At 43.8% G+C, this 12,938-nt stretch overlaps 1 protein-coding gene across 1 annotated transcript in view; it reads right to left on the minus strand.

Annotated features, from left to right (window-relative positions):
* Positions 1-10,247, minus strand: part of HOMER1 (homer scaffold protein 1) — a 106,184-nt gene extending 95,937 nt beyond the window's left edge. Inside the window, exon 1 of the mRNA XM_042452304.1 lies at positions 8,259-10,247. Coding sequence (XP_042308238.1) covers positions 8,259-8,263 — 5 coding nt within the window. The 5' untranslated portion in view covers positions 8,264-10,247. The remainder of the gene's footprint in view (positions 1-8,258) is intronic.
* Positions 10,248-12,938: the final 2,691 nt, after the last annotated feature.

The raw sequence follows: 12,938 nt of genomic DNA on the forward strand, positions 1-12,938 counted from the left end.
TCCACGAATCCTTGTGAGTGGATTTTCTTCTACCATACCTGTACAGCGCCACCCTTGCTGCTTTCATACGGTTGCTGCATACGGCGGGGATGCGGCTGTGGCCGTTTTTGAGCTCCCCCCACCATATGCGGTGACCACAGATTCTCCAGTCCAGCTCAGAAGTTTCAGCGCCTGCCCTATAAGATGATACCTGGCATATAAGACAACCCCCAACTTTTGAGAAGATTTTCCTGGTTTAAAAAGTAGTCATATGCCAGAAAATACATAATAACATTCGTGAATAATCAAATCTGCAAAAAGTCAACACTGCAAATGTGGAAGGATGAGTGTAGTTCCAAGAGACCCTAACTTGTATATTTTACAAGAACAACCCACCAAGCCCACATTAAGCCAGCTCAGATTCCTATGCCTTCTAGTGACTGAGCTTTGCTGATTGTTAATACTTGTGACTCCCTGACAAACTTCCTATCCTCAAGGAAAAACCTGGTTCTTGATAAAAATCAGGTTCTTGATTTTAGAATGTTTTAGGCACTTGTTCTGCTACACAATATCCTGGTCTACAATCCTCAATATGTACTAACAAAAGTGTTACGTATTGCAATAAAAATATGACATATGATGTCTCCTGTACACATCACTTTCTACGTAACTTTTGGGGCAACATGACACAAATGATAATATTTCCTAAATTAATCTAAATATTTCATTACACTCAAGCTTAAATGTGTTTCCCCTAAGTGGCATGATGACTATTTAACTGCAAATTTGTTTTAATATGTATGTCAAATGATTATTTCCTCACCAGACATGTTTACTATATGGAGCATATGAAACAGGAATACTGATTTTAAAATTGTGGGATTTAACTGAGTTGATGCCAAACGATCTATCCTATCATTCACAGCTGCCATAAGCTCTACTACTTTAACATCTCTATGCATTACCCAATTATTGTTTCCTACTATCAATAATGCTGTATCTTGTCCTTTCTCCAATCATCTTAAGCTATTGTAAATGGAGGTAACCTCATTTTATCCTCATAGCAACTGTGAGTTCTGTTGGTTATACTATAGAGGGGAAAACATCAGATTGAGCCAAGATAACATTTATGGCTCAGCAGTCTGTACACAGTTTTTCCCAGTAAGAGTCAATACTAACTATTACATCATACTGGTTGTTTGCCTCTATTATCCACAATTTCATACTAGAACTTGAACATATGATTCAAGTGCTTCTTCTCAGAACCCATTTGTTTCGTGAAGCCATTGCTTAACCTGCTGTTTCCATTCCCAGTCCTAAACTGATGTCACTGTAATCCCTAACACTCTTTCTTCTTTCCTGTCACCTTCCTCTCTGTTCTGCTAGCTCCTCCCTGCCAAATTTTATGTTGGAGATAAGACAGCCAACATCGCTGACAGTGAACAAGTTACTACAAACTTGCTGGAAAAGATTATTGACAAAGAATGACAATATTTGAAACAAGAAGTTCAGGTAAACGGGAGTGCTATTAACAAGAGCTCTGCACTCAAGGCATGCCAGCTAGATAACTGAAGTTTCAGATATTTAACAACAGGTACTGGCATAGGAATCAAAGAGTATTTGACAAGAATAGAGAAAGGTTCAAGACATCAAACCTTTCTGCAAAACAGTAGCCCATGTTTGCTTTTAAAGAGAACTTTGCCCCATTTTTGTGCAAGTATCAGTGTTTAATAGTAACTATTGGGTTTAAGAGAAAAGTAAGCTTATTGAGTAGTAATGTGCTGTTCTTTTCTCCCCCAATTCTCTTCAGTCTTCACAAGGAAGTATATAATTGTCCTACTTGGTGATAAATCTAAATACTAAACAGATGTCCATGAAAATATTTCTAAATTACTTACTCCCAAGTAAATGACCTAATAGTATAAGATTATATTAATAAACCATAGTTTAGAGTAGACAGTCACTTTGTCACACCAATTAACTCAGGGTAGAAGAAGAGAGAAGAAGCACAGCAGTGTCACAGACAAATCACTCTCTTGGCATTGTAAGAAAGGGTCATACTTGATGTGATGGTGGTAATTAATTGCATTCAAACACAGAATTGATCCAACTGCATAGAAAACACGTGGGCAGGGTCCAATGTTAAGGGGGGAAAGAACTACTAGGGCTGCCAAAGCTTTGTATACACACACGTTCACGCCTTCAAGTCCCCTGTTGACCTATGGCAATACCATGAATTTCTTTTCTAAGGCAAGGGATACCAGTTCTTTCCTGGGATTTGTTGTTGGTCTCCTATCCAAGTACTAACCAGAGCTGACTCTGCTTAGCTTCCAAGATATGGGATCTGGTGCCTTTAAGATAGCACCTCAAATAAATTCAACCGAGTATGTCATGTTTTGTATTGCTGTTCAGCAAAGAAAGCACTTAGAGGAGAATGTACTGCATGAAAGGAAGATGCATAAAGCGCTTATCAAAACACACAGTCATAACTCAAACTCCAAGTCCCCTTTTTCCATGTTGCTGGGGCACTTTGCTTGTGGTTTAAAAACATATTATACCTAGTTTTCCAATCTGATAGTATACTTTTAGAGCTTTGACCAATCTACTCTGTACAGACATGAAGTGTTAGCCAACTGCTAGGTCAGTAGCAGCTGGATATCATGTATACCTGAGTCAAAATTAGAGAAACCTAATGACTGATGGGAATCAAGCCAGGTGCCATGAGAAGCTCAGCGAAAACTTAAAACGCAACATGTTGTAGACATATACTTCCATTTGTATTAGCTTCTTGTACACACATGGGCTACGAAATCTCTCTAGAGAGCACATGTTAACTGCTGGCTCACGGAGGTAACCACAAGTTTTCTGGCTAAGAGTAGTGAAAAAAACAGGAATAACACCAACAACACCACTCACATTTCTGGTTAATTGTTATTTTTCTCTCAATAGTACCAGTGTCAGAAGATGTTTAGGGAGCCAGTGTGGTGTAGTGGATTGAGTGTTGGAGTAGCACACTGGGAAACCGGGGTTTGAATCCTCACTTGGCCATGAAAACCCACTGGGTTACCTTGGGCAAATCGTACTCTCTCACCCTCAGAAGAAATCAAGGGCAACCCCCTTCTGAACAAATTCTGCCAAAAAAAAAAAAGACTCCATGATAAGTTCATCTTAAGGTCAGCATAAATTAGAAATGACTTGAGGCACACAAGAACAGCAACAGCAACAGAATTTTTTTAAAAAAAAATTATTCCCAAGCTTCCCGAAAACATGGACAAGATCCAAAGCATGTAATAAAACAAGGTCTGGTTCATGAAAGTACACACCACAAATAAATGTTTCAAGGGCTAAATCAAACCTAACCCCTACTTCTTGTTGTTGTGTGCCTCCAAGTCATTTTTAACTTACAATGACCCTAAGACAAACCTATCACAGGGGTATATTGGCAAGATTTGTTCAGAGAGGGTTTGCCATGTTTTTTCTCTGAGGCTGAGAGAATTTGACTTGCCCAAAGTCGCCCAGTGGGTTTTCATGATCAAGTGGGAATATAAAACCTGGTCTCCAGAGTCATCGTCCAACACCAAAACCACTACAACACACTGACTCTTATTAACTCCACCAACAGTACAGCAATGAAAAGAACAGAACTTCTTAGCCACCAGTTAGTTCAGTTGCCTAAATGCAACTGCTAGACCTAACGAGAATAGAACTATGAATTAATTCCTGAATAATAAATCAGCATAAAAATAAATCCCACTGAGTCAATGGGATGATTCTAATTAGAACTAGCTAATGGGTTTAGGGCAATGGGCTTGCTCTAGGTAGGAAATGTAGTGTTAAGCCTTTAAGGTGCTACAGCATTTTGTACCTACAGTGGCAGTAAGGGAAGCAGAAATCAAAGCGAAGTGCAGATGTAAATATGTATTTCAACAAGCCAGGGATTACAGGAGAGGCTTGAAAATTAATTCACTCACACACAGCTCACCTGGCCAATTTATCTCTCTTCAAAGCCTGAATAAAAACAAACATTTGTGGTATCAAGAAAGATCAACACATTGCTACAGGAAAAAGCTGTAAAGTTTGGGGTACAGGAGGTCAGCCCAAGAAGAACACTTGAGTGTTGCATCTCATGTGCCAAATATGACAACTTAGCCACCTTTGTGTATTATATATGTTGACTTTAGGTATCGTTTTTATGTTCTGCCTCTAGCAGCAGAATATCTTGAGCAAATTCTTTGTTGTCTCAAGATCTGGGACCCAAATTTGGGAACCAGTAGACAGCCACAGGTCACATCCACAATTTGTCAATGTGAAATCACATTGATTTACACATATATGTGTTACTACAAATGGAATGGAGTATTCTGCAAAATGACAAAAGCCTGGCAACCTGACCGACACCTCCATGTCTATAGCACAGGTGGGCAACATTCTGTCTCTGGGACTCTGAGGGCTGCATGAGTTTCCAAAAACGAGAAGCACAAAACCAAACCATGACTAGTTTGAAATCCACTTCTCATTTTGAAAAATGGAATTTTAAAAATATTAAACAGCACAGTGGTGGTAGTGATGGTAGTATATGTACATGACTTCAATTTGCCTGCTGACTTATGGTGACCCCATGAATTTCACAGCGTTTTCTTAGGCAAGGAACACTCAGAGGTAGTTTTACCAGTGACTTCTTCTGAAATACAGCCTATAGCAGCTTGTATTCATTGGTGGTCTTTCATCTAAGTACTAATCAGGGCTGACCATTCTTAGCTTCTAAAACCAGACAGGATCTGGTGCCTCTAGTGTATTTAGGCCACAGTGGTGGTAAAACCTATTTTAAAAGATGAATTGCTGCTCCTGGAGGATTCCGTGAGATACAGTTAACCTCCTCCCCATCAAAAAAAGTGGCCTGAAGGACCTGGAGCCAGGAAAAACAGAGCTGGGGGGGAGGGGGGGTCATAGTTGGTGTCAAGACCACACTTGCCCATTCTGATCTATAATAATTAAAGCATTGCTTTAGCATTTGTACATATAACTTAACCATGAAAGATTTATAGTTATGTATCTGAAAAGTCTTGATCTGTAAATTTACCAGTAACAGTTCTAGAGAACTAGGTACCCATGTAAGCTAAACAAGACTTCAGATGCATGTGGTATCCTTTACAAGACTAACAATTTCACAAAGAATATGCACTTGAATCATACTACTGCATTTTTTCACAGTCCTGGGTATATGCCTTCTTCCCACACTTGATGTAAATGAGTAAAGTTCAACCAAGGTGCTCATATAAGTCCAATGATCTTGTTTCCAATGGTTGTTACAAACAGAAAACATGCTGATTTAATCACAACTCTTGGCATGCGATTTTGAGCAATAGTTATGCCAAGAATGATAACTCTTTTTTAGATGTGTAACTTTGCTGGTATTTCAAACTGAGTGCTTTAATGGCTATTCCTTGTATATATTTTTCCAAAGCAAAGAAGCATTATATATGTATTTTATTGTATTAGTTGTATTTCTGTAATCTGCCTCAATCCGTAGGGAGAGGTGGGATATAAATAAATAAATAAATAAATAAATTATTATTATTGTTGTTGTTGTTAATATTAATATACCCATTGATTCCCTATGAATAAAACTGTAAACACCAGCACTACTAACTCTCATTGTGATAACAGTTGTTGCAGAATGGAGTAACATGACTTTATCTCCATGTCACACCAACTTTATCAGAAGTATCAATGGCCTGTTACAGACTGCCAAAATAAAGCTGCTTCGGGTCTCTTTGGAGGTATGCTGTTTAAATGATGCATGCATCCTAAGAATCCGGAAGCTGCACCAAAGCTGCACTCCAGTGCTTAGGAATGGAGTGTGGCTTTGACGAGACCTCCAGACTCTTAAGACCCATGCATCATTTAAATAGCATGCCTCCAAAGAGACTCGAAGCAGCTTTATTTTAGCAGTTCATTGGACTGTTATTTTAACAGTCCAATGAAAAGCTTCAAAGCCTTTTGGTAAAGGGAAAATTTAATCTGGGTTTTTCTTATCTCTCAGATTTTCTACAGCCTTATACATCAATACTATGTGCACCCATATGCTTCACTGAAATCAATGGAGCATACTTCTAAGATTTAGGAAACACATTAACGTAAATGTTACATACAAATATATACAAATACAAACATAAAGCCCAACAATCATTTTCTCTTTCCCTGGAATAAATGGTTTCGAGAAGCAGGGAAATCATCAGGCCAAGTACAAAATATATTTAGGCCCTTCAGTTTGAGACATGAGTTTCTTCAAGACCAGAGCGCAGATTTTCAAAAACAGAAGAAATGCAAATCATGTGGCAAAATATCGGCCCATATCCAAACAATGCAAAATCAAAAGCCATAATCCCATAAAAAGAAAAAAGTTATTCCAGTGAAAAAATCTAAACATACACTTTCTGACTTCAAAGTGCTTGGAAGCTGGCACACTACCATAAAGTCAAAGCCCACTAAGACTCAAACTTACACATTCAACTGAGTTCCACAATTCTTTCATCTGCTTAAAAAATTCAAAAGCCACCTTGAGACTGACTGTATCTGGGCTGGAAATGGCTACTTAGTCCATTCTGCTGTTTTCAGATTTTTTAAAAAAATCACTTTTCCTAATTTCCTTTTCTACTAGAATAGTCCTGGATCTGCCCATGTAGATGGAGAAGCTCAAAAAGGGGTATTTTAAGCTGAAAAACAGCATTCCCCCTCCCCTTGTCCACCCTTATTCCTCTCAGATGCCTCTGGTTGGCTGTGATGGAACAGACTGCACAACTCAACACTGCACAGTTGGAGCCTATGGAAGCAACACCTATCAGGCTCTACTTATGTCTCTGGCACCTACTAACACCTTCTTCATGCGTGGGAACCTGGAACTAAATACAATCCCTGACAATTCACATGAGCACAACTGTATAAGACAGTTGTATATTTTACTTTCCAGACCTGTACAAAAACTATTTCATGCAGAATGATTGCTTTGGTTGGGTCCCATCAGCCTCTGAATATCAACCTGGGCTTTGCAGATTCATTATGCATAGCTGGCCATACAGTGGAATCTAGTAACTAAGGATGGTGGGTCACTCCACTACTCCAAAATGCAGCATGGTTTGCCCAGATGCTAACTGAAGACAAGGATATTGCACATCCAATATTTGGATTTGCTATATGGCCAACATGGCTACCCCTAGATGTTTTTAGGGTACTACAAGTTATACTTGAGATGACAGAACTTGACAGCAGGGGCATGTGGTTTAAGATGTTGACCTTTCCACCTTCCACTGGTTTACTGAATTGCTGCTCCAGAACAATTTGTTAATGGTGAGAAGATCACACGAGACCACCCTGGAAGCCAGGGAAGTCCTACATCTTGCTTTCTATGAGTCACTGGTGAAGGGTTTTATCAGAAATGGTGACAGTCTTTAACACAGAAAGAAGTGTCTACATCACTCACCATTTTTAAAAGCACACACATTCTTAACAGTGTAAATCTTACATGCCGGTTACACAAAAGGCCAAAACAATGTTGGGGAGGTTTTTCAGAAACGGCATCTAGCGGTATCATTTTGTCACCCTCGAACCACAGAGTAGTGAGAACAGCTACTCCTCAAGCTCATAAACTGGTTTAGGAACCATTCCCCCACACAATTCTGAGGGCAACCAAGAGGACTAAAGAAGAAAGAGCAGGAATTGTTCAACTATGTTGGCTACCTGAGGGTGGGCATGTGCTAGCAGAAAAGAGAGGCTGTGGACCACTTTGGGCAGCATCTACAGAAAAGAGGACCACGGATCAAAGGCAAGTGGGCATTAAGAAAGCAACAAATGGGCTCTGCTCTGTGGTTCAAACTATCCGGAAGGATGTTAACCTTACTAGTGCCCATGCCTTACTATTCAGTTGGATTCATTAATCCTGTCCCATTTAAATGCTGCTAACCCAGCAAGACATTTTAGGAACATACCCTGAAGTTAAGCTACAGATTACCGGATATTCACCTGTTTGGTTTGTGACATCTTGCCTGATGGAGAAGCCCAGGAAGCCTCCAAAGCTTGCAACCAATATACTGTGCATTTCGGCTGGCCAATAAAGGTTTTTGTTCCCAGGATGTTTTTGGATATTCACCCGTTTGCGATGCTCCTTTAGAGAGGCACCGGGCAACGATTTGGCCTGCCTTCCAGAAAGCCAAGCATCCCAAAGGGGGAAAGGCAGAGGCTTCGCCCTTTCCCAACTCCCCAGATCTAGTAAGAATCCTTACCCCATGATGACCAAGGAGGCGTGCGGCGTGGGTTGCTTGGCTGGCCAATTCCTCCAAGGAGATCCTTTATTTCACTTTATCCCCCCAATGCCTGGGGGAAGAGGGGATGGCAGTTAGCAAGGCTCGATCCTCCTCCTCCTCTTCTTCTTCCTCCTCTTCCTCCTCGGTTGGCAATCCTTTGCCTTCCGCCGTGGTCCCTCTGCCAGGTGTTTCCACGAAATCCAGGTGGCCTTGCTCAGCGATGGGCTTTACAGGCAGACGCCTCCAGGCATGAGGGAGCAGAGCGGGGGGGGGGGTGGAAATATATATGTGTGTGTGGATAAATCGATGTCTCTCTTACAACCCGGAGTAGTCGCCCGGGGCGTGTGTGCCTAGGGAGCCAGTCCGAGGAGCCTCTCCCCCATGGCCTCCTCTGCGCTACAGATCCAGCAGCAAGGAGGAGAAGGAGCAGCACAATCCTCGGTCTGCAGGGAGAAGGGGAGCCCTGGCCAGCCTCTGGCCCAGAGGAGGATCGGGGGAGGGAAAGAGAAATAGTGTAGAAACAAGAAGAACGAATCCTGGAGCAAGAGCAGCAGCAGCAGCAGCCGGAGCAGCCCTTGCCCAGTGCCCGGCGGCTGCTCCTGGCTCAGGGGCAGAGGGGGCTGGCGGAGTGCGCAGCCCTGGCGCCTTCTCCTGCTAACACCCCCGCCGTCGGAGGCAGCAGCACCCGGAGGAAGAGGGGGGCCCTCGCCTCATTTCCCCAACAAGCAGAAGGGGCAGGAAGGAGGCGAAGAGGAAGCAGCAGCAGCAGCAGCAGGAGCCCTTGGGCCGGTGCTGACATCGGGCTCCTGGAGGAGGAGGGCGGCTGTGGCGAGGCACCGGCCGCGCATCCCCTCCGCAAAGAGCCGAGGAGGGAGATGGAGGCAGAGATGCAAGCTCCCCGGGGCTGGAGAGGGAGAGAGGCCCCGCTGCCGCTGCCTGTCCTTCTTCTTATCCCGGCGGGGAGGAGGCGAGGCCAGGCCAGCCCCCCTCATTCACGCCCGCGGCTTCTTCTGCAGCGGGGGCCAGCCTTCTTCCATCTGCTGGCCCCGGGCACCGCCATCAATCAGGCCCAGCAGCAGAAAGAGAGAGAGGGGGGGGGCAGCAGGAGGAGGAGTGGCAGCGGCAGCCACGGAGCCCCTCGCCCCCTCGGCTGCTTCTGCCGCTTCTTCTGCCTCTTCTTCTTCTGCAGCAGCAGCAGCGGAGGAGCCACAGCTTGGGCTGCCGCTGCGGAGAAAACGGGAGGGAAGAGGAGGAAGAGGAGGGAGGGAGGGAGAGGAAGAAAAGGAGAAGGAAGAGGGAGGGAAGAAAAGGAGGGGAGGAGGGAGGAAGAAGAGGAGGGAGGGCGAAGAGGAGGATTAGCAGGAGGGAAGAGGAGGAGGAGGGGGGAGTCCTGCTTTGCCCCCAGCCCCTCAGGCCTCCTCCTCAGGCGGGGGCTTCCAAGCCCAGGGTTCAATCCGTGCTCGGCTCCTGAGCCTCCGCCGCCTCCTCTCTTCCTCAAGCTTTCTCCTCCTCACACCTCCCTCCTCTCCCTCGGCTCCCGCGCACACGCCTCTGCCTCAGGCGGCCAGTCAGTCAGTCCCTCCGTCCGTCCCTCTCCCGCTCAGCCAGGCAGCAAGGCAGGCAGAGGGCCGCTGAGGCTGCTGCGCCTCCTCCCGCTCTCCTCGGGGCCTGGGAGGACAGAGGGAGGGATGGAGAAGGCACCCGACTCTCTCTCTCTCTCTCTCTCTCTCTCTGGCTTGGTCCTGCGGTCCCTTCCTCTGCGCCCACCGCCAGAATGAAAGGATGATGGAGGGGAAGAGAGGGTACCAAGGCTGCCTCAGCGCATGGAGCGGCCCTTCAGCTGGGCAGCTTTGCTCGCGGAGGGCTATGTTTCTGCCTGGTGCCAGGGCTCGCAGTTTATCCCACAGCCTCCCTCGCCCTCCTCTGCCTCCTCTGCCTCTTCCCAGTCAGGGCGCGCGCGGCAGGAGCGCCTGGCTAATCTGCCTCCATCCTCCACTTGGGGGACCTTTAAATAGGAGACGTCACCACGCTCCCCTACGCACTGACGTCACACACAGGGACACACACACACCACACACACTCCTTGCGCTGACGTCACCGGGGTGCGGGGGATGATGTCAGAGAGTGGTCCAGGCCCGCCGGAAGCGCTTCTATAATAGGGAATGGAGGCGAGGAGGATGCTGCTGGGGCCACCTGGCTTTCTGCCTTGGCTTTCACCCAAAACCTCCCTTTATGGGCTTCCAAAAATACATGCCCAGAAGCCTCCAAAGGCGACCAGCCAAGTCCTCTTTTTCCAAGGCATGTCCTACATTTCATCATCATCATCACTATGGAAAACATTCAGGGGTAGCTGTGTTAGCTACTCCTTCATACTTTTAGTCTTGTAGTTGCAACAGGGGAACCAGGAAGAGTAAGGAGCCTGTGGACTGGGAGTTCAACCAAGGTAAAACTATTTTTCTTCTTCTTAAATTTGGACTGAATTCACATGTTTTACCTCTCTGTCACCAAAATGTTCTTGGTGCAAAAACATGGAGACTTTCTTTTCTTTTTTAAAAAGTTTTATTAATAATAATAATAACAATAATAATAAATTTTATTTATATCCCACCTCTCCCAAAAGGATCGAGGCGGGTTACAACACAAAAATACACCATAAAATACAAAATATATACGTACTTAAAATTTACATAATCCCCTTATTCCCCCATTTAAAACTAAAAAACCCAATTATAAAATGCAGATTAAAATCAGTTAAAACAGATGTAATTGAGCAAGACTTCTAGGGCAGTCAATGAGCAATCCGTATCAATGGACTGGGAGGATCAGTCAGGGAAGGCCTGCCAGAAGAGATCCGTCTTGACAGCCTTTTTAAAGGCACAAAGAGTGGTGATATGTCAGATCTCCTCCAGCAGGCCATTCCATAATTTAGGAGCGGAAGATGAAAAGGCCAAAATTGCAACCAACCTGGGACTTTATCACAGGGGAGGAATTTCTCTTAATTTCTAATGAAAAGAAAGTGGGGCCAGAATGCATTTACATGAATTCACTAGTTCAGTGAATTTACGTGAATTCAAATTGCATTCGAACTGACTTCCCATTGCCTGAAAATAGCATGTCATTGCCCAAATTTGCATGTGGCAGTCTATCACGCAATAACATGAAACCCCATGATTGCATTTGGATTGCCATTGGATTATACTTCCAATTTCCCTTGTCTGATAACACTCCTGGTCTTCCTTGGCTGCAGCAGGTTTCTCCCAGAGGACCTGAGAGTGCGGAGTGGATTGTATGGAGGAAGGCGCTTCAGCAAGTAATCTGGACCTAAAAACCATGAAGGGCTTTAAAGGTTATTACCAACTGTGTCCAGAAACTAATAGGCAGCCAATGAAGAGATTTTAAGATTGGTGTTATGTGGTCGCCTCTAGATTTTCCGGCAACCAGCCTGGCTGCCATATCCTGAACCAACGGAAGTTTCTGAACTTGGCACAAGGGTAGGCCCATGTAGAGCGCATTGCAGAAGTCGAGACATGAGGTTACCAGCGCAGGTCCCACTGCTTCTAGGCCCCCCGGCTGCAGCTTATTAAATTATTTTTAAAAAGAAAAAAAATAACAGTAACAAAGTTCAGCCATATCCATGCAATCTTATATTAACATCTACTACTGTATCTTACCCTGTGCATATTTTCTTGTTATATTTTCTTTATGTACGTATTTAAACAACCATTCTGCATCTTTATTTGACTGAAGTATTACTTTTGTTGTTACTTCTCTTTGTCTCCCACAGATTAGCTATATTTCCACCCATTTTCATAAATTTTTAGTGTCTTATTACTTGGGTGCATTGATCATTTGTCCATCTGTGCCATTTCCACTAGTTTTAAGATCCACTCTTCCATAATCGGAATTCTTTAATCTTTCAATTTCTTAGGGTAAATCATTCTGGAAGCTGTTACTGCATATAAAAGGATACACTCAATTTTCTTCCCTTTCTGATTTTCTAAACCGATCGGTATATTTAATAGGTAAGTTTCTGGAGTTAAAGGGAAATTAATTTTTTAACGTTTCTGTTATTCTTTTATGTATTTTCCTCCAGTAGTCTTTGGCCTTCTCACACTTCCACCACATACGGTAGAAAGTGCTATTCAGCAAAAACATGGAGACTTCTTGAGAAGTCCATTATTCTCTGCCTCCAAAGAGGCCTGTGACCTCACTGGAATGGAGACATATTGGACTGCAAAAGAGGGGTCCCTATTGAGATGCAAATGGACTTTAAATTTCCTGAACTTTGAAAATCTCCCTATTGCCGTATGGCCAGAAGGAGGAGGAGTCTGCCTGCAAAAGATATCCTCCCCAGCATACCATCTTTACTAAGGACTGAAACAACATGCAGGCATCTAACTAATATCTACAATTGTTTCCCCCCCCCCTCCGGTTAGGTTTGTAACTTCTTGCCTGATGAAGAAGCCCATGGAGCTTCGAAAGCTTGCAACAAGTTTATTGTGCAATAAAAGGTATTTTTGTTTGTATTATTATTATTATTAGACTAGTTTCAAACCACAGTTAAGCAAACCACAGACAAACGTCCCTGACATCACAACAAAATGCACAAATAAAATTATTAACTTCTATCTCTGTGTTGTGCTTCTTATTACATAGAAC

Source organism: Sceloporus undulatus, chromosome 2 (assembly GCF_019175285.1).
Source record: "Sceloporus undulatus isolate JIND9_A2432 ecotype Alabama chromosome 2, SceUnd_v1.1, whole genome shotgun sequence".
In the NCBI taxonomy this organism is placed as follows: Eukaryota; Metazoa; Chordata; class Lepidosauria; order Squamata; family Phrynosomatidae; genus Sceloporus; species Sceloporus undulatus.